At 49.5% G+C, this 21,965-nt stretch overlaps 1 protein-coding gene across 1 annotated transcript; it reads right to left on the bottom strand.

The window, feature by feature from the left end:
- Positions 1-311: 311 nt before the first annotated feature.
- Positions 312-19,178, bottom strand: ranbp9 (RAN binding protein 9). Its single transcript, XM_084490132.1, has 14 exons — positions 18,512-19,178; positions 15,970-16,081; positions 13,161-13,213; positions 11,217-11,384; positions 10,789-10,811; positions 8,484-8,668; positions 7,415-7,527; positions 6,598-6,706; positions 6,217-6,371; positions 5,306-5,462; positions 3,362-3,480; positions 2,939-3,090; positions 1,933-2,044; positions 312-1,170 (listed from the first exon to the last, which is right to left on the bottom strand). The coding sequence occupies exons 1-14, from the start codon at positions 18,744-18,746 to the stop codon at positions 1,040-1,042; spliced, it is 1,824 nt and encodes a 607-aa protein (XP_084346258.1). The 5' UTR covers positions 18,747-19,178; the 3' UTR covers positions 312-1,039.
- Positions 19,179-21,965: the final 2,787 nt, after the last annotated feature.

Genomic DNA, 21,965 nt, shown 5'->3' with positions numbered 1-21,965 from the left:
GTAGCGGTCGGCTCACGTGCACTCGGTCCGCGGAGCCTTGATGAGACGAAGAGTCGGGGCCGCGGGGCAGTCCTGTGTGCTGGGCTAGGCTAGCCTCCGTCGGCTAGGCTAGCCTCCGTTAGCGAGCGAGCTACGACTGGCTGACCAACTGCCGGTTATAGCAGAACTAGCGTCTGCTAGCTCTGACCCGCTCCCTCCCGTGAGCCGGCTTAGCTACGGTGTTGCGGCTGTTAGCGCGGCGATAGCCAACGATAGCACGGCTAGCAACCCCCCCCCCCCCCCCCCCCCTCTCAGGCTTACCAATCCTCGTTAGCAGGCTAGCTCCCCGTTAGCTTCCTGTTGGCAGTCCTGTTCTGGTTTAGCAGGCTAGCTCCCCGTTAGCTCGATGAAGTGCGGCGGTGTTGCGCGTGCCTCGCTACTCAGGCGTACGTCCACCTGAGGGCGGGGCTTAGCCCGACCAGGGGAGGGGGGGAGGGGGGGAGGGGGGAGGGGGGGAGGGGGGGGGCGAGCACTTGTAGCGCTGCAGTCTTCATCTGGGGGTAAAAAGTGTTCTGATGTTAGCTACTCTCGGCTAGCAGCGTCTGAGTGATGTCACAGCCCTGGCTAGAGGGGGGGGGGGGGGGGGGGCGCTCGCAAAGGAGAGGGAATCCATTATAAGGTGTGTGAGTCTGTCAGTGTGTGCGTCTGTCAGTCAGTGTGTGCGTCAGTGTGTGTCTGTGTCTGTGTGTCTCCGTCTGTGTGCATCTGTCCATCCGTGTGTGTGTGTCTGTCTGCGTCCATGTCAGTCTGTGTGTGTCCGTGTCTGTGTGCGTTTGTGTGTCCATCCTTGTGTGTGTGTGTCTGTGTGTCTGTCTCTATGTGTGTGTGTTTGTGTGTCTGCGTCCATGTCAGTCTGTGAGTGTGTGCGTCTGTATGTCTGTGTGTGTCCGTCCGTCTGTGTGTCCATCCTTGTGTGTGTGTGTGTGTGTGTGTGTGTGTGTGTCCGTGTGTGTGTCTGTCTGTCCGTCTGTCTGTCCGTGTGTGTGTGTTGGGGGCGGGGCTAGTGCAGGTAGTGGTCCACGGTGGCGAAGGCGCAGGAGCCGCTGCCGGAGCGCGCCATGATGGACAGACACTGGGCGGCCTGCCCCACCGCCTGGGCCAGAGGGGGCTGCTTGGGGAGGTTATGGGTCTCTGAGGGGGGGGGGGGAGAGAGAGAGAGAGAGAGAGAGAGAGAGAGAGAGAGAGAGAGAGAGAGAGAGAGAGAGAGAGAGAGAGAGAGAGAGAGAGAGAACGTTAAATACACACTGCCATGTAGGCCTACCTAGTATAAGTCACTATGGTGTAGGCCTACCTAGTATTATAATTCACACTGCCACGTAGGCCTACCTAGTATTACAATACACACTGCCATGTAGGCCTACCTAGTATAAGTCACTATGGTGTAGGCCTACCTAGTATTATAATACACACTGCGCTGTAGGCCTACCTAGTATTATAATACACTATGGTGTAGGCCTACCTAGTATTATAATACACTATGGTGTAGGCCCACCTAGTATTATAATACACTATGGTGTAGGCCTACCTAGTATTATAATACACTATGGTGTAGGCCTACCTAGTATTATAATACACTATGGTGTAGGCCCACCTAGTATTATAATACACTATGGTGTAGGCCTACCTAGTATTATAAGTCACTATGGTGTAGGCCTACCTAGTATTATAATACACACTGCCATGTAGGCCTACCTAGTATTACAATACACTATGGTGTAGGCCTACCTAGTATTATAATACACACTGCCATGTAGGCCCACCTAGTATAAGTCACTATGGTGTAGGCCTACCTAGTATTATAATTCACACTGCGCTGTAGGCCTACCTAGTATTATAATACACTATGGTGTAGGCCTACCTAGTATTATAATTCACACTGCCATGTAGGCCTACCTAGTATTGCACTGTTGAGCGTGGAGCAGACAGGTTCTCTCTGGATGGAGTCCAGCTGGTATCCTACGGGGCTGGTCCAGGGGTCTGAGTAGGCCAGCAGGCTGAAGGCATCCTGCAGAGAGCGAGAGAGCGAGAGAGAGAGAGCGAGAGAGAGCGAGAGAGACCGGTGGAGCCATGTTAGTATTTATGACCGTGACTTCACAATCTATTTGTGAACATGTTGATTTTCACAAACTCAAATATCTCTGAAGTCCGATCACGTGGCTCCAAGATCACACTGCACTTCCAACGCACTCCTGGACGTTAACTCCCTGATGTTAACCAGCAGAGGGCAGCAAACCCACTCATGTATTCTGGAACGTAGACTTAAGACCCGTTATCATATACGCCGTGGCGCTGTTGCAACCATGTTTTCCGGTATGTGGAAAAGAGACCAAATTCCCTATAAGATGCACAAGTGAAGGATATATATCCACTAAAGCAGACGCCACGCAGTGGTCACAGGCACACCATCCATTGCAGAAGTAGAAGAAGGAGAAGAGAACGTTTTTGTCAACTCTCTTCCTTTCTTCAAAAGGTCCCACGACGTGCCACCAGGCGAGAGTGTGATTGGCCGTTTACGAGCCGTTTTGGAAATCTGCCCCTTATGACATCACAAGCGGGCGTGTCCACCTGTGATGTGTGACGGAGTAGATGAGCTGAACGTTTGCTACGGTCCACTGGGGTAGGGCTGGTGGACTGATCCATCACAGCAACACATCTAGGCGGACAAAATGGCTTGTAACGGCTAATCACGCATATCACGGGACCTTTAAAAACTTTTAAAAGCCGTACAGCTGAAATTGCGTTTTAGCGGTCATCGTTTTGTGGACCCAAACGCTGCCGTTATAACACGGTTAACTTTTTTTTTTTTTTTTTTAACTGTACGAGTTAAAAAGGACATCTACCGTTAAGGCGTTAGCCTAGCCGACAGGGCTAGCCATCTGGGTCAGGGGTCAAAGGTTACCTTGAGCATCTTCTTATTGGCCGAGTTCTTGCCGCACTCCCGGCGGAGGTGTTCGCTCATGCTCTGGAGCTCCCGGCCGAAGTGGATCATCCTCTCGATGGCCGCCTGGCTCCCCCCGCACAGCTGCCGTTTGGACTGGCCCGACTCCACCTCTGGGGACCCCGGGCCAATCAGATCTCAGTCAGAGTCAGACGTAGGAACGTACCAAAAGGGACTCTCGTGGGAGGGGAGGGGAGGGGGGAGGGGGGGGGGGGGGGGGGTAATCGTACGACGTGTTCCGCACACATCAGCACTCGAGCCAGAGGACACGGCCGTAGGGATAAAAGGTTAGACCGGCGGGATGATGACGTGTAAAGCGTTTGGTTTTGTGAATGGGGGGGGTTTGTGAATGGGGGGGGGGGGGTCGTGGCGGGCCGTACTGACCCATGTCGGCGTCGCAGTCGGGGGTCTCCGCGGCGTGCTTGGTGCTGCCGTTCAGGAAGCCGTTGGAGAAGGAGTCTGACACGCCGTTGGAGAAGTGGTCCACCTCCATGTCCACGTCGCTGGGGGGGGGGGGGGGGGAGGGACCGGTCAGAGCGCTGTGGGCGCCGCGGGCTGCGCTAGCTCGTCAACACAGGGGCTGGGTTGGAAATCGTTCCCTATTCCCTCACTCACTGTTCCCTATTCCCTCGCTCACTGTTCCCTATTCCCTCGCTCACTGTTCCCTATTCCCTCGCTCACTGTTCCCTATTCCCTCGCTCACTGTTCCCTATTCCCTCGCTCACTGTTCCCTATTCCCTCGCTCACTGTTCCCTATTCCCTCGCTCACTGTTCCCTATTCCCTCGCTCACTGTTCCCTATTCCCTCGCTCACTGTTCCCTACGTAGTGTTTATAATACAGTGAACTATATAGTGTTTATGATACAGTGAACTATATAGTGTTTATGATACAGTGAACTATAGTGTTTATGATACAGTGAACTATAGTGTCTATGATACAGTGAACTATATAGTGTTTATGATACAGTGAACTATATAGTGTTTATGATACAGTGAACTATATAGTGTTTATGATAGTGAACTACATAGTGTCTATGATACAGTGAACTATATAGTGTTTATGATACAGTGAACTATAGTGTTTATGATACAGTGAACTATACAGTGTTTATGATACAGTGAACTATACAGTGTTTATGATACAGTGAACTATATAGTGTTTATGATACAGTGAACTATAGTGTTTATGATACAGTGAACTATACAGTGTCTATGATACAGTGAACTATATAGTGTTTATGATACAGTGAACTATATAGTGTTTATGATACAGTGAACTATATAGTGTTTATGATACAGTGAACTATAGTGTTTATGATACAGTGAACTATATAGTGTTTATGATACAGTGAACTATATAGTGTTTATGATACAGTGAACTATATAGTGTTTATGATACAGTGAACTATATAGTGTTTATGATACAGTGAACTATATAGTGTTTATGATACAGTGAACTATACAGTGTCTATGATACAGTGAACTATACAGTGTCTATGATACAGTGAACTATATAGTGTCTATGATACAGTGAACTATATAGTGTTTATGATACAGTGAACTATATAGTGTTTATGATACAGTGAACTATATAGTGTTTATGATACAGTGAACTATATAGTGTTTATGATACAGTGAACTATATAGGGAACGAACAAACGAGAATTGGGACACTAACACTAATTTCTGAACGTCATTTGCGTCAGTAAATGCGCCCGCATTGCATTGTGGTATACGGGAGTAACATGTAGGGACCGTCGTATGTTCACTCAAACTTTGGGTATTTTATAGTCCTCTATATAGTGAACGAAATTAACCACTGAGAATTCAAACAGCACTACAAAATGACGAGCACCCTATGTAGTGCATTATATCCGTGATAGGGAACGATTTCGAACACAGCTGGTATCTGACCGACTGGTTAGCTGACTACGGCTAGCAAGTCAACGCACTGGCTAGCGTCCCGACAACTGACTGGCTAGGTCACAGGCGGTACCGTACACTGTAAACTTAAAAGACCAGGCTAACGAACAGGCTAAGAGTATACCAGGTCAACAGACTGGCTAGCATTAGGGCTAACAAATGGTTAAAAAAAAAAGAGGCTAACTAAGAGGCTAATCATGTTAGCCCTCTTTTTAAGTTATATATCATTTTTAATACAATCGTCTCCTTACTTTGTTAGCATAAAACACACCTCTAAAGCTACCATAGCATCTAGCTAGCCGTCACTCAACACCCACTTTGGTTAGGTTAGCCAAACCGGCGTTCTCGTGTAGCCGTCGGCGTGGCAACATGAGGTTGGAGAGGCGGCGGCGGCGGCGGTCATACCTGCTGATTGGCTGAGTCCTGGTCCCGTTGAGGCTGGACCCGTCAGACGCCGGGAGGGCGGGGCTAGTGGTGGCAGGGGGGCAGGGCTTGTGGGCGTGAGGGGAGGAGCTGTGGCTCTTGCTGGTGGTCACGCCGTTACAGCAGTTGCTGTCGAACCCTGAGGGGGGGGAGGGGGGGGACAGGAGGGAGGGCGATGATCACACACACCTGGGGAGGGGAGGGGAGGGGAGGGGACGGCTCGCCTGTGGGCCACGCCCTGTTGAGGTCATGACCGCGGCTGTCCCGTTGCAGACACGTCCTCTTCTGAACTCAAAACTGAACTCAAAACTCTGAACTGGTGGCAGTGAATGGTCGGTCATTCTAGAGGACTACGGTCAGGATGTGATCGATCATACTGGAGCCAGGACTGGTCAAACAGGATTGTATAAAAAGATGATCACACTACATGTACTGTAGTGAGACATGATTGGCCGTACCTGTGAGGTAGGGCTCTCTGATTGGCCGTCCCTGTGAGGCAGGGCTTCTCTGATTGGCCGTCCCTGTGCGGTAGGGCTCTCTGATTGGCCGTACCTGTGAGGTAGGGCTCTCTGATTGGCCGTACCTGTGCGGCAGGGCTCTCTGATTGGCCGTACCTGTGAGGTAGGGCTCCCTGATTGGCCGTACCTGTGAGGCAGGGCTCCCTGATTGGCCGCACCTGTGCGGTAGGGCTCTCTGATTGGCCGTACCTGTGAGGTAGGGCTCTCTGATTGGCCGTACCTGTGCGGCAGGGCTCTCTGATTGGCCGTACCTGTGAGGCAGGGCTCTCTGATTGGCCGTACCTGTGAGGCAGGGCTCTCTGATTGGCCGTACCTGTGAGGCAGGGCTCTCTGATTGGCCGTACCTGTGAGGTAGGGCTCTCTGATTGGCCGTACCTGTGAGGTAGGGCGTGGAGCTGCTGGCCTTGTGGCCGGGGCTGCTGAAGGCCCGGGGGGAGCCCGGGTAGCTGTCCTGGGACTTGGGGCTTCGGCCGCCCAGACACCGGACCTCGCTGTCCGTCCCGTTCACCATCTCTATGAACTGTCTCACCCTGGGGGGGGGGGGGGCAGAGGGAGAGACGGCCAATCAGAGAGCAGAACAGGACTACAACGTCTGACAAAACCAAACACACCAAAGAAACAAACTAAAAACAATCAAAATGATCATAAAGCACTTCAGCGGAACCTTCTCTCAGAACGTCCGCGGCAGAACGTCAAGGGAATAGGAGCCCGTACTAACAGAACCGACAGAAGGTACTGAACATTAAAGGTTCCTACTTCAGCATGAACAGCAGGTCGGGGTTCCTCTCCAGCAGGTTGGGGTACAGCTGTGTGGTCGTCTCGATGGCCTCGCCCATCCGGCCCGACAGCACCAGCTTCTGGATCTCTGTGGATTCACAACAGAACGCTACGTTAGCTAGTGTGGATTCACGCAGAACGCTACGTTAGCTAGTGTGGATTCACACCAGGGATGTGAATAACTAAAATTTTTCATGGTCGAATAATCAGCGGGTGGTATGAACGAATAATCGATTATTCGATGTGTGCCGACATTCAGAAAGGCAGCTATGGATCACCGGCAAGAAATCACTTAATATCTTAAACGCAAAAAAAACTAAACTTTAACAGTGATCAGTGTTTGTGTTGTATGCATGTATATTAATATTTATGCTTCTGTATTGTGTATATTGTTTTTCTGTACATGATTAATAATAATAATAAAAACTAATAGTGCTACAGAACCAACATCAGTTCCGTCCATTAATTCTTGTTTATTTGAATGGGAAAAAATGTTAACGGTCCAAATGTAAAAAAAAATAATAATCGGCTTTGACCCTCGGGAATGAATAATCGAATAATCGAATATTCGGACCCATCCCTAATTCACACCAGGTAAACTAGTCTGGTCTCAACGCATCACAAAAAACATGTTGCATCTAGATCACACAAACGTCAATGTTTAAGCAGGAATAAAAAAAAAAAAAGTAATTTCCAATGTCGTGGTTAAGCTCATGCAAACCACTTCGGTTCAAACAAACAAAATCTGATCCAGATTTGCGTCCACAAGCGGCCGGCGGCGCCGGGGGGGACTCACTCTGTCTGTTCTTTATGGAGGCCAGTTCCTCGTGCACCGCCTGGTCCGTGGATTTGGCAAAGGCTTCCGCCGTGGCACAGTAGCTGTGGTGGACCAGGTAAGACGCCACCATCCTGGGGAGACGACACGAGGCTGAGCGGTGGAGCTCCACAGACACACGGTGAACCAGTGAGGTGTGGATCTCCCCCCGCCCCCACCCCACCACCACCCTCACTACAAACCAACACCTCCACTAACCCCTAACTAGGTGGTAACTAGGGCCGGCACGTGGCTCAGGGGGTAGAGCGGGTTGAGCTGTGGTAACCAGAAGGTTGCTAGTTCGATCCCCGGCTCCTCCTCCTCCTCCTCCTCCTCCTCCTAGCGGAGTGTGGAGGTGTCCGCTGAGCGAGACGCCCTCACACCCTGACCGCTCCTGACCAGCTGGCCCGTCGCTGGTCTGAGTGTGTGCATGAATGGGTGAATGTGAGGCAGGTGTTGTAAAGCGCTTTGAGCGACCGCTGGTTAGGAAAAGGCAGTCTAAACGCCGTCTATTAACACACAATGCAGAACCCATTTGATCCATACAGCCCTGAATCACAGGAGGGCTTTGCAGGTCTGCATTACAGGACGCCTCCCTAATCTCAAATAACCCTACATCACAACTCTCTAAATGACACAAAACCCGAGACCAGCCATCTGGATTTGCATTTAGGAGCAGTAGGGTCAATAACAAAATCAACTAGGAAGTGGTGTGCGTTTGTGTGTTTGTGCAAAGTGCTAAATGACTTATGAGAATCTAGATAAACTGCCTCATCGTAACAGAAGCAATACATTTTAATTGCTTCTGTAATAAGCAGTTTAATAAGAGTAAATAAATAAAGAGTTCTGAGTCCTGGTGTTGAAACCAATGGACTTAACTCACTGGATCGTGTTATTAGCACCAGGACCCGGAACTCTTGGGGTTCTGGATCATGACCTTTGGTTCCGGCACCAGGACTCAGAACTCTTGAACTGCTCATAGGACGAGCAACTGGACTTACTTCTGGATCACGTACTTTGGTTCCAGCACCAGGACTGACACTGGACTTACTTCTGGATCATGGCCTGCCACTCTCCCTCACGCTCCCCGATGGGGAAGCGGTCGATCTGGGCCTGGATCTTGGTCCGCCACTCCCTCATGTAGTCCTCGATGTCGAAGACGAAGGGGTGCTGGCCGAAGTTGGCGTCCACCACCTCGCCGGGGGTCTGGAGTCCCACCGTGGGGTACAGGTTGGGCTGAGGGACAAACGGCACAGGGGGGGTTAGGATTAGGCCCTGGGCGATACGGCTGAAAGACGTATCACGATATAACTTCATCATATTGATCGATGTCGATAGCTTTTGATAATTGTATTGACCTGAAAAGACTAGGAATGACCATGCTGGATTTAAACACTTCTGTTTAACACTTTATACAACCTTCCACTGTTCTTCATTGATAAATACTCCACTGTCGACACAACAATGAAAAACACTCTACAAATATTGTAAAGAAGTATGGAACCGTGTTTGTGTAACAAACCCAGCTGCTAGATTTGGTGGTCCGGTCTCTTATCGATATATATTGAACATGTTTTATATTGATATTGATATTGATCAAAAGTCTATCACGATACGATCATTTATTGTTTTATTGCCCAGGCCTAGTTAGGTTGGTACCCCCCCCCCCACAGGTACCGTCCGGACACCAGGGACATGGGGGGGGGGTGCAGGGCCTCCTCCTAGAACTGAGCTCACTCAAGAGGTAGATCACGTTGAAGGTCAAACCGGTCATAACGGCTTTGTTGGATCCTGAGTGACAGTTGGAGGCTGAATGACAGTTGTATCTGGAGTGACATTGTTACTCCAAGGTGCAAGGTGACAAGTTGGATCCTCGGTGACATTTGGATCCTCCAGAGACCTTTGGCGCTTGAATGTCAGTTGGATCCTGAATGTCAGTTGGATCCGGAATGACAACATTCCAACATTCCATCTCCCCGCTGACATCCACATGTTGTGGGCCACGGACCGCCCCGTCGGCAGAACGTGGCGTGCGCAGAACGTGACCTTCCTCTCAGCGCGGATACCCCCCGGGGCTGTGTGGTCTCCTTCAGTATTCATCGTCTCTGAATGTCATGTGCGGATCTCTTTATTTTATTATCTAAAAAGAGTCATCTTAAAACAGCCGGTAAGCTGTCCAATCAATCAAACAAGTGGTACCTCATACGAATGACATGCATCTGGTCAGTCTGTAGCTTTGTCCCGACCACGTACGCATGGAGACACACCAGAGCTATCGCCCATGAGGCACTGGTTTGTGGTACTGGTTTGTGGTGGGGCTGTGCCCGTTCGGCTCCTAAGGGCTTCAGCTCCCCCCCCCCCCGGTCCCCACACCAACAGAACCACTAGCTCTGCTGCCGTTGGCTCGAGGGATGAGTTGAGTGACGTCGTCCTTTGTGCTAAAGAGATTAGCGCTAGTCTGATGACATCATGCTCGGCGGCACAAAGCCTACAGAACTTAGATTTGAGGAAGAAGGGACGAACCAACGAGGCACTGGTGTTCAACCAGCATGGAGGGCTGATACTGGTCTGATCAGCTGAAGAGAGAGAGAGGGGTGTGTGTGTGTGTGTGTGTGTGTGTGTGTGTGTGTGTGTGTGTGTGTGTGTGTGTGTGTGTGTGTGTGTGTGTGTGTGTGTGTGTGTGTGTGTGTGTGTGTGTGTGTGCGCACACACACACCGTAGGACCATGAATGGCTGGGCGACTGCCAAGCGCGTTTGGCTGCTCAATCGATTTTATGTTCAGCCTCAGTGACTCCGTTACCGTTCTTATCATTGAAGTCTCTCGCTGCCTTTCATCTGAGTGTCTCTCTCTCTCTCTCTCGTCAGCATTTAATTCTCCCCTCGCGTTTGTCCTCCTCACGAGAGAGGAGGCGAAGGCCGTTGCGATTCTGACAATTAATCCATGCATGACCTGTGTCTGTCGCGTGTGTGTGTCTGTGTGTGCGTGTCTATGTGTGCGTGTCTATGTGTGTGTCTATGTGTCTGTGTGTGCGTGTCTGTGTGTGCGTGTCTATGTGTGTGTGCGTGTCTATGTGCGTGTCTATGTGTGTGCGTGTCTGTGTGTGCGTGTCTATGTGTGTGTGCGTGTCCTTTCATGGAGCAACGGATGTACTTGATATTTTGATCAAAGATGAAACCGAAATGGGGAGGCACCATTTTGGAAAGGCCTCTCATTGGTCAGAAAGAAGGCCAAAGAAGGCACAGATTTTCATTACCCGTGACTGTTTAGTTTTTAACCGCTTTGAAGTTCAGATTAACGGTGCAAACACTTTAAAATAGACGATACACAACACGTTTTGTAGGACGAGGAAACTTACCGGCAAGTCTGTGAAGGCAATACCTGGAGACCGAAAGAGACAAAACGTTAGCCTCCAGCCACAGCCTGACCTCACTCTGCTGCTCAGGAACTTTCTAGAACCCCAAACCCCCTGTTCTGTGATCAACCAGAATGAATTGATGCGTCTTTATTTAACTATTGAATTGTCAAAGAAAAACAAAACACAAATCGAGCTGATCTCCAGTCAGTAACAAAGCACACAAACTAAAGGGCAGAAATACAAAAAACAAATAACAAACATGTGTCTCTACCACTCTTCAAGTATGTAGATAACTCAGTCATTAATAAATAATATGTAAACATGTGGCCACAAATTGTTTCAGATTCCGACCCTCTGATCAGTTAGACTGTGTAACATTAAATCACTATATCTTAAATGTTTTTGGCGGTCTTTGCGGCGGTGCCTACCTAGGCTGTGGCCGTTCTTGGTGTAGAAGCAGGTGTTGTTGATGAGGTTGACGCAGCAGCCAATCACGTCGCCCGTGGTGAAGGTGGGCCCGTAGGGCTGGCCCGTACCGGAGGAGCAGAAGGAGTGGCCGTCGTCGCCGTGGTAACCGTACGAGTGCTTGTCCCAGCCTGACGAGGAGGAGGAGGAGGAGGAGGAGGAGGAGGAGGAGGTTAGGACCCATGATGAACTGCAGAACAGCTGGATACATATCTGGACATTATTTTCTATTTGACCATTTTGTGTATTTTTTTTTCTAAGTTCTCATTTACAAAGTGTTTTTTTTTTTTGGAGAGAAATTATGAATAAATCGTGTATCGTGTTTTCAAACTCAAAAATAATTGTTTGAATAATTGAGATTTCAACATTGACCAAAATACTTGTGATTATGACTTTTTCCATAATGGAGCAGCCCTATGTTCAGCGTTTGGATCCTACCATGACACCATTTGAACGACAGAACAGTTATTTGATCCATTTCCTTAGGAGCCATACATGACCAGGTCAAAACATTACACTTCTACAGTACTGTAGTACTACATGGTAAAAGAGTGTGTGTCCCAATACACTAAAATCAAAACTGCTCCACCAAATTCAAATCCGCCCAGGGATTGTAGGCCATCCTCTTGTGAGACTCTGAATCATCCTACCACAAGAACATACGAGTGCTGTTCTTCAGCATCCGTCTCTGACCCCAACCACCGTCCTGACAGCTCCCGTCAGACCCCAGACGAGGAGGTCCACGTTGTCATCGGGTTGGACTGAAGCACTCTTGTGAGCACCGGTCAATCCAAACCTCCAGCGTGAGCCCAGCACAAACGTACAAATCGACAGAGCTTGAATACGGAACTTCTGTGCTCGTCAAGTTAGACGTATCCGCGTTATCGTCTTAAGGTTTGTCTTCTGCGTGGGTGAGCTGCTGTGACCCAAGAAACCTTTCAGGCCTGTCCTGTCCACAAGGTACCATCGTATCGTTCTTATTCTGATGGGACACATTATCACACGCCGTCGTTGACGTGGGCTCGCATCCAAAGGCTCCACCCATGGAGCCGTGACTCAGGACCCCCGGGGGGTCAGTCTTTATCAGCGTGGTGCTGGGGGGCCCCCGGTCTGCTGAGAGCAGCACGCTGGGTCAGTCGCTGTGGCCTGGTGATCTGGCTCCGAGCCGGCTGTTATCAGTGCACTGAGAGGCTGGGGGGGGGGGGGGGGGGGGGGGGGGGGGTTGGGGGACTCGCCCAGCCCGTCACCCGGGGCCGTCTGCTGGGAGGTCTGATAACCACAGCAGAGAGCGGGAGGCTCCGGGATCCAACTGGGTCTCATCCGGGTGCTGATACCCCCCTCTAAGGAGGCTTGGTTAACCCTCTGAGGGGGCTTGGTTAACCCTCTGAGGAGGCTTGGTTAACCCTCTTGAGGAGGCTTGGTTAACCCTCTGAGGAGGCTTGGTTAACCCTCTGAGGAGGCTTCGTTAACCCTCTGAGGAGGCTTCGTTAACCCTCTGAGGAGGCTTCACTAACCCTCTGAGGAGGCTTCGTTAACCCTCTGAGGAGGCTTCGTTAACCCTCTGAGGAGGCTTCGTTAACCCTCTGAGGAGGCTTCGTTAACCCTCTGAGGAGGCTTCACTAACCCTCTGAGGAGGCTTCGTTAACCCTCTGAGGAGGCTTCGTTAACCCTCTGAGGAGGCTTGATTAACCCTCTGCATGACCCCCCCCTCCACCAGGACATGGAGGAGGACTCCAGGGTGAGTCCGTCAGCACAGACCCCCAGACCCCTGCTCTACCTGCCCACTCTCACCGAGTACACAGCTGTACCTGGAGCAGTAGGCAGCTTTTATGCAACGACACTGACACACACACACACACACACACACACACACACACACACACACACACACACACACACACACTTACCAGGAAGTCTGTTCATGTTGACCCCCTGTGCAGAGAGGCCTATGCCCATGTACCTGTGGAACACACACAGCACACCTTAGTTAGGAACCACCGTTGTTGTTATGATCGTATACCCCGACACCCTCGTCAGGAAGACCTCACACCGCCGTCATTAGCACCCCCCCCCCCCCCACCGTCGTTACACACGCCTGAGAGGAGGGCGTCGTCTGTGCAGGCAGAGACGGAGGAGGTGTTGATGGGGTAGCAGTGTGGGGACAATCCGCACCGTAGTCGTTCAGCCATTAAACTCTACCTCAGAAAATGCCTGCAGACTTTAACTTTAGTTTAGCGCTCGAGACACGAGCCAGGATCCAAATAAAAAGGATACGAGATGGTAATTATACACTCTCGGTAATGGATAACATAGGAATACACAACGCAATCTGAAATAATTAAATGGTATACGGCTGATTAGGACGAGAGATAGTGATAGACCCTTGGGGTATTAATGCCCTTTTCACAGCAGCCATAGGTAATTAATCCAATTAGTATTCATGACACATCCGCTAAACGACTGACTGGCCGTAACTATAATCAGGCCCAGAAGCACCTAGTGTGTTACAACATGTCCCAACATGTTATGACCTGGCGGAGGCATGACCCAGTCAGGTCTACAGGCCAGGCCTCAGCCCCCTGGACCAGACACTGAACACTGACTGATGACACATCCCATAACATCCCCCGTATCCTCCATGTGCAAGGCTCTCCCCGAGACACTAGAGGAGCCCGGGAGGGGGGGGGGGGACCCTGAAGCCTCGCAGCACCCCGGGGTGACAGAGTGGCTGTGAGCTGCCGGCCTCTGGGCCGTGTCTTGTCTGTGGAAACATCTGGCGAGGTCCACGTCCCGTCTGATGTTATGGTTGGGTTTTATTTTTAGCTCCCAAGTGTTGAATTAATGGACTATTTATGGACTTGGATTCCTGGGGCTATTGTGCACCCGGTCCGGTGCGCGTTGTTGGTAATGCGGGTCTGTGTGACGGAGGGACGCCCACTAGGACTGTTCTGGGCCTCACTGGTGAATAGCTCTGGATGAAACCGGTCCTCAAGGAGGTCCCCGTTTGACAGGTCGCCACCATCTCATTCAAATCCACAACTACGGCGTTTTACAGGACGAAGCAGCGTTTTAAATCATCTGACGATTTTCTTAACATTACCCTACAAGGGACGGTAATGTGTCCCGTGTAGGGTAATGCGTCCCGTGTAGGGTAATGCGTCTCGTGTAGGGTAATGCGTCTCGTGTAGGGTAATGTGTCCTGTGTAGGGTAATGCGTCTCGTGTACGGTGTAACATATTTCAGCCATAATATTCTCCCACAGCCACAATACTGAGTAAACATAACATAAGCTGTAAGACTTGCGTCATAGATGAAGGGGGCGGGCTTTTAAAGCCACAGAACACGCCCACCTCTACCTGCCTATTTAACTCGGACTCCTCCATTTTAGAATGAGAATCTCTTGGGCGGCGTATTGATTAGATGTAAAGCTTAGAGACGCTCCGCGCGTGTTATATACCATCCCTCTCCTTTTGTTTCATAGACGATAGACAATAGATCAATAACCTTAACCAAATAAAGTGAGTTAAAGGCGATCCTGTCTCGTCGGCCTTTCCTGGACTAAAATATCATAACAACGGTAATGCGTCTCGTGTAGGGTAATGTGTCCCGTGTAGGGTACTGCGTCCCGTGTAGGGTAATGCGTCTCGTGTAGGGTAATGCGTCCCGTGCAGGGTAATGCGTCCCGTGTAGGGTAATGCGTCCCGTGTAGGGTAATGCGTCCCGTGTAGGGTAATGCGTCCCGTGTAGGGTAATATGTCCTTAAGTTCTGATGATGGTTAATGACCATTAATGACCCGGCCAATCAGGCCCCTAGTAAGACCCCAGTGGGATGAGACCAGTGCCGGTCACCTGATCCAGCCATCTCAAGAACTACCCTGGAGTGACATCACACATGGGAGTGGAGTCAGCCAATCAGCGAGCCCAGCTGGCGTTCAAGTAGGGCGCCTTTAAACCGTAATGTGACAGGGCCCGTCATTGGACCAGCAAACCTAGTCCTGTAGACCGTATTGGAACGGGGGCCCTCTCAACTACATGATGTCCACAGGTTGTATAATAGGGTTGTCCGGAAGGTCACAGAAACCCAGGGAACGTCGCTACTGGCCAATCACACCCTAGATTGATTGACTGCTCGTTGATTGATTTGTTGATTGATTGGTTGGTTGTCTAGCGACATAGTGCTTAAGGTGCAGACAGAGCAATCAATACCGAGGATGTATGTTTGTGGAGGTCGTCGTGGTAACAGTGAGGTCCGGACCTGTCGCTGGCTTGTGAAGACCGGTCGGAATGCAGCGTCTGAACCCGGCAACCCGGTGTGTACGTTTCCTTTTCAGAAATTCCTAGAAAACAATTTCCTAGTGGATCTTATCTACTGGGAGCGGCCCAGTCAAACCATTTATAATTTTGTCAGATGAACAATACCACTGGAAAAGGCAAGTAATTTAGACATGTGTTTTTGTTATCATTAATGTCTACGAGGTCGTGCTGAGCCATTCAGTGGCTCGCCTTGGGCATGATGGATTCAAACTAGCAACCTTCCCATCCTGTGTATGCCGGATAGCTCCACAACCCTCAGGTATGTTGGTCTCACCTGGAACACATCACTTATAGGACGGTTCCAAGACAACATGAGTACCGCCGTCTAGTCTAAACACCCACAACACTGATCCACAACCATAAACCACCTGGAACACTCTCTCTCTCTCTTTGTGTGCTTACCCATCTCGCCCTTTGCTGATGATCTTGACCTCAAAGTAGTAGACCCCGCAGGCCGCTGGGATGGGGTGGGTGGCCCGCACAGAGGCAGCGTCTTTGGGGGTCTTACCGTGACCTGGAGGGGGAGATGTTAATCGTGGTTAATTGTTTGTGATCATGATATAAGCTCCTTTAGACGTCTTACCGTGACCTGCATGGGGAGGTCAGAGAGTGACCTGAGGGAGTTAATTTAGTTTGGATAGTTATTAAAGTTCTAAAAGATTCTTTGGCCGTTTTACCAAAGACGCCAACATCTTGATCCCAACTAACATGATGTAGTGAAACTAGTTAAGATAGTTATATTAGTTGGGATCATGATGATATTAGCCTCTTTGGGGGTCTTACTTTGACCCACAGAAGAGAGTGACATGGTGTTTGTACTAGGTTAGAGTTATATTAGTGGGGTTCATGATATTAGCATCATTGTGGGACTTCCAGGATGTGACCAGGTCTAGTTACACTAGTCATAATAGTTCCATTCTCTTTTTAGACATGATTAAGTTTGGTCTAATATATATATTACTAATAACCATGTAGTCTAGGTAACTTCAGTTGTATTAGTTATGATTGTGTGGTCTCCTTATATTAGCTATGACCGTGTAGACTAGTTATATTAAGTTATAATAGTGATGACCATGTAGTCAAGGTGTATCAAGTTGTACTAGTCATGATTATGTGGTCTCATTATACAAGTTATCTTAGTTATGACAGTTTGGTCTAGTTATCTATTAGTTATGACCCTGTAGTCTAGTTATATCAAGTTGTATTAGTTATGACTCTGTAGGCTAGTTATGACAGTGGTCTAGTTATATTAGTTCTGACAGTACGGTCTAGTTATAGATGTTATGACAGGGGGAGTCAAAAGTTATACATAAGTTAGGACAGTGTGGTCTAGTTGTATTATGTTTGGTGTGAATATAAATATTATTTATGTCAGTGTGGTATGGGTATATCAAGTAATAATAGTTGTCTATTTATATATTAGTTATGACAATGTGGTCAAGTTATAAATATTAGCTATGCCAGGGTGGTCTAGTAACATGTGTCAGAGCATGTAGTCCTCACTATATATCAATATACCTAGTACATCTTGCAAGAAACGATCACAACGCATCTTATCTGACGATGTTAATAAAACAAATGGTCCATTCATCAAAGCAGGAGTAAGGGACCATCTTGAATAACTCGACAACAAAAGGACATGCAAACAAAACCAGGCTATGATTTCTCGCTAATCGAGTTCTCCGCGCGTCCTCCCATTGTGTCCCAGTGATCTAATGGCTCGGCCGGGCCCAGCTCCCCGAACCCGTCCCTCGGGGTGTCAGTAGAACATATTCAGTGGATGGCTGTCCTACATAACAGAATGGACAGCACAGCACCCACTGATGTGACTGGCACAACAACACAGCTGAACAACGGCTGCATTTTATTTAGGTAACACTGGGTTTCCGTGTGACCCGAGACATGTACAAGGAGCAGTCAGGTGAGGAGGCGTCGTTTCATTGTGGAACACTGTGTGTGTGTGTGTGTGTGTGTGTGTGTGTGTGTGTGTGTGTGTGTGTGTGTGTGTGTGTGTGTGTGTGTGTGTGTGTGTGAGAGAGCGAGAGAGAAGGGCCAGACACAAGCCTAGCACACCCAGCCCCGTCACACCTCGATTTACCCTGGCCTGGTCTGGTCTTGTCTCCCGAGGCCCGCACACCCAAACCCCCGTGTGATCAGCCCGGCTGGTCCCCTAGTCCCACCGCCCTCACCACGACCAGCCTGAATGTCAAATATGACCGAGCCATAACATTGTGCATTGTGCCGTTCTGCCCCGGCCTGCTCACAACACGGGACTGGCGTTACGACACCTAATCCTCCACGGGGGCCTTCCTATTCCATATCCTTGTCATCCAAAATAAAACGGGATGTTATAAATACATACACCCTGAACCGTGACATGAGGTAACACACGGCCCCGACTGAGACGGTTGCCAAACCAAACAGACCAGTCCTAGCTCGCCGAGTTGCATAATTATGTCATCCTGCGACGGAGTCTAATGTGTGCACCAGGCGATCTGGAGAAAACACCGATAAAGAACCGGAGTCTGCACTACGGTGCGGTGGTGTCCGGGGACCGGGGTCAGGGCGCCCCGGTCCCGGTCGCTCAGATCTAGGGGGGGGGGGGGGGAATGAGTCGCCAGCTGGCCCCCCTCTTTTTTTTTTTTTCCTCGCAAAATGTCCTCTTGTCTTGTTGTTGTTCAAGCAAGTAGCCTAGCCTACTTTGTTTTTAGCCACAGTGGCATCGGGCTAACATGCTAACATGCTAACCTGCAAACTGACGGCTTAGCGTTAGCTCGCTGCTACGTGCTAGCGTTAGCTGACGGGCTAGCGCTAGCGCTAGCCCGCTGCTGCTGCTACGCCGCAGCGGGCTGACGTAGCGCCGGAGCAGAAGCTAGCGCTAGCCCGCTCCGGGACCCGGGGCTGCGGGGAGCCGGGGGGGGGGGGTCCGCCGGCCGCGGCGTACCTTTATAGTGCACACGGAGGTTGTTCTGAGAGAGGCCGATGTAGCTGAACTTGTCCTTGGGGCTCCACGACCGAGGCAGCGGGGTCTCGGTCTCGTTGACGGCGGGGTAGAGCCGCCGCAGCCGCTGCTGGAGCTCCTTCTCCTGCTCGTGGAGCGCGGAGTCCCCGTGAACCACCACCGACATGAGGAACCCGCAGCCCCCCGCGGCGGCGGTCGACGGCTGTCCGCCGGACATGGCTACCAGGCGACGGCTACGAATAGATCGTGGCTTGTCAGCAACAAGCCAGCGCCGCTTGTGTCCGTCAGGATCAAGTTTTATTTAGGAGGAGGGGAGGGGGGGGGGAGGGAGGGAGGAGGGAGAGCAGAGCTAATGCGCTAGCACGCTAGGCTAACAGGCTCCGCCGTCCGCTAGCGCTGAGGTAGCTTTTCCAGGCTAGCGCCAGTTAGCTCGCCAGGCTAGCGCTAGCGTTCAGCAACCCCCCCAGCGAAAACAAGCGATCGTGGCTCAAATTGCTCGGTTGACATCGGCTGACACGACGCCTCGTTGGTCGCGTCCGAAACAGACAGCGTAGCGGTCACTATATCGACAGGAGACTAGCGCGGGGCTGGGGGCGGTGGGGGGGGAGGTCGACGTTTACAGGCGGATCAGTTGGTCCACACTCGCAGGGAAGTGAGAGCGACGTCGGCCGGATGGCTCGTTCAGGGTTCTGGAGCTCGGGTAACCTCGGTCTTTTGTTTGTTGTCGGAGCTTCGTCCGAGCCTTCTGATTGGTCCAGGGAAAGCCCCTGTCACCACCTCGGGGGAACGACAAGTTCATACACAAAATGTAGCCACAGCCTATTCAGAAATCTGAAATGCAATTAAATTGAATTCAGTGAACACCACTTATGTGCTTATGTAAGGAATGCCGTCGGTTAAACCAATGAGACGTTGTGAGAAAACTGTCACATCTTTTTTTTTATTTGCCACCGTAATAACTTAATTTGATATAAATAACGGCATTATTAGGACCTTTAAGCATCACAACGCTAAGGTTGGACAAATTATTTATATAAGAAAGTGAAATAGCATTTGTTGATTAGGGACAATTAGTCAATACACACACAACAATTACTGATGACAGAATGATCTGTGCAACGCAGCCAGCATTCATCGATCTATTCATAGTGTTAATAGCGTGTAATACGTTATGATGAGCTAGATGTGGCCTGGAAATGGACTTCTGCTAGGACACCCACATTCACACTCACTCAACATTATTAGTGTATTCATACACATAAAATAACCAATTTCACGCATCAATACATCCTTCTTCATCATCATCATCATCATCATCATCATCATCATCATCATCATCAGACCCTTCGTTTTGTATTCATGTCTACTTGTAATTGCTGCTGCCTGACTTAACAGTTTCCACAGCTTCCAACAGACCTTGAGGGAATGTTCTGTTTAGTGGGCAATTACAAGTAGACATGAATACCTTCTCACCCCACCGTGAGAAGGTGGAGGAGAGGGGTGGTGCTCTGGTGGTTCCACCCTAGGCTCCTCCCCTTCTGACCTTTGCCCCCCATTAGGGCCCAATCAGGGATCCAACGGAGGTGTACGGTTTATTACTACTTAGTCAATTAGGAGATGCTTATTATGCAAAAGGACTAACGGTGAATTCTGATAAATGTCACAAGGGAGCAGGTAAAGGGTTAGACAGTACAGAGACGGGTCGTTAAGGAGCAGGGAGGGGTTAGACAGTACAGAGACGGGTCATTAAGGAGCAGGTAGGGGTTAGACAGTACAGAGACAGGTCATTAAGGAGCAGGTAGGGGTTAGACAGTACAGAGACGGGTCATTAAGGAGCAGGTAGGGGTTAGACAGTACAGAGACGGGTCGTTAAGGAGCAGGTAGGGGTTAGACAGTACAGAGACGGGTCGTTAAGGAGCAGGTAGGGGTTAGACAGTACAGAGACGGGTCATTAAGGAGCAGGTAGGGGTTAGACAGTACAGAGACGGGTCATTAAGGAGCAGGTAGGGGTTAGACAGTACAGAGACGGGTCATTAAGGAGCAGGTAGGGGTTAGACAGTACAGAGACGGGTCATTAAGGAGCAGGTAGGGGTTAGACAGTACAGAGACGGGTCATTAAGGAGCAGGTAGGGGTTAGACAGTACAGAGACGGGTCATTAAGGAGCAGGTAGGGGTTAGACAGTACAGAGACGGGTCATTAAGGAGCAGGTAGGGGTTAGACAGTACAGAGACGGGTCATTAAGGAGCAGGTAGGGGTTAGACAGTACAGAGACAGGTCATTAAGGAGCAGGTAGGGGTTAGACAGTACAGAGACAGGTCATTAAGGAGCAGCTAGGGGTGAGGGGCATCTTGCTCTTGGAGGCCTACAGGTAAGGCAGCAACATTGGGGCTCAAACCTGGAACCTTTTGGCCAGGAGTCGAACACCCTGCCTAAGCGACCCTGATGCCACTTCAAGTAAGTAAATGAATGAAGTAGTGAATGAATGAATGAATGAATGAATAAAGAATCCTGGAAAGAGACATAGAATAGCCTGTGTAAGGACTAGAAGCAATCTCCCGCCATCACACTGTGCTCCAGAGCATGTTAAGAGCTGCTAGCTGTTCACGCTAGCAGAACCTAGCCCGAGGTCAAAGTGCGTTCTGCACATGAGTGTTTTGTTTAATCACCAGATAAGCACGGCTTGCAGCAGCGGCATAGAGCTCTCTGAATGGAGCAGGACAGTCTCACACACCGAACAGACCGGCAGTGATTTAAGGCAAGATGGTCGTATTTACATAATTGTACTTCCTCTCTTCTGATTGTAATGATGCATACTGTAAAGGAATCTGTGGTATTTGCATTACACAATATAAACCTTTTAGGATTCTGTAGGCCTGTATTCAAGCTGTTCAATTGTTCAACTGCAGAAACCGCAGAAGAATCTACAAATTATATGGACGATGAACGTACATATTTCGAAAGAATGAATGCAGCATTTTAAGGCAGTTGAGCCAGGTCAGTTTTTCTGTCGCCCTCTAGTGGCTGAATAAAAGTAGAGAAATACATCAGCTGGAAACATTTCTAAGAACTTTATATATGGTGCATATTATGGTACATGCGAATTCCATCACTCAAATAGAAAATATAAAAAAAAACGATTAATACCTTAAAAGGTGGTTCAAAAAATCTCAAAACCAATCTAAAAATATCTGAGATTTTTTTTTGAGGAAAGCAAACTAAAATAAAAGTTAAAAGTTAAAAGTTTGGTCATGACATTTGTGCACAGATATGTTCACTATGTAATGGGAAAAATAAATGAGCAATAATCCGATATATTCACCATTACCACTCGTTAAAACATTGGTAAAAATTGGTCGGTAGTAAACATTTTCAGAAGTTGTGAACCAGGAAAGGAAATTACAATTTCAATAAAATCATGTACATTCCATATACTTC

This window comes from Micromesistius poutassou (assembly GCF_964030765.1).
Source record: "Micromesistius poutassou genome assembly, contig: SCAFFOLD_156, whole genome shotgun sequence".
Classification (NCBI taxonomy): domain Eukaryota; kingdom Metazoa; phylum Chordata; class Actinopteri; order Gadiformes; family Gadidae; genus Micromesistius; species Micromesistius poutassou.
This window is presented reverse-complemented; position numbering and strand designations above follow the sequence as displayed.

Coding starts and splice junctions, on each gene's coding strand:
- ranbp9 (XM_084490132.1), bottom strand. CDS start 18,746: ATGTCCGGCGGACAGCCGTCGACCGCCGCCGCGGGGGGCTGCGGGTTC. Junction 5,463..6,216: donor CTCCACGCCCTACCTCACAG/GTACGGCCAATC, acceptor CCCCCCCCTCAG/GGTTCGACAGCAACTGCTGT. Junction 1,171..1,932: donor GCTCAACAGTGCAATACTAG/GTAGGCCTACAT, acceptor CCCCCCCCTCAG/AGACCCATAACCTCCCCAAG.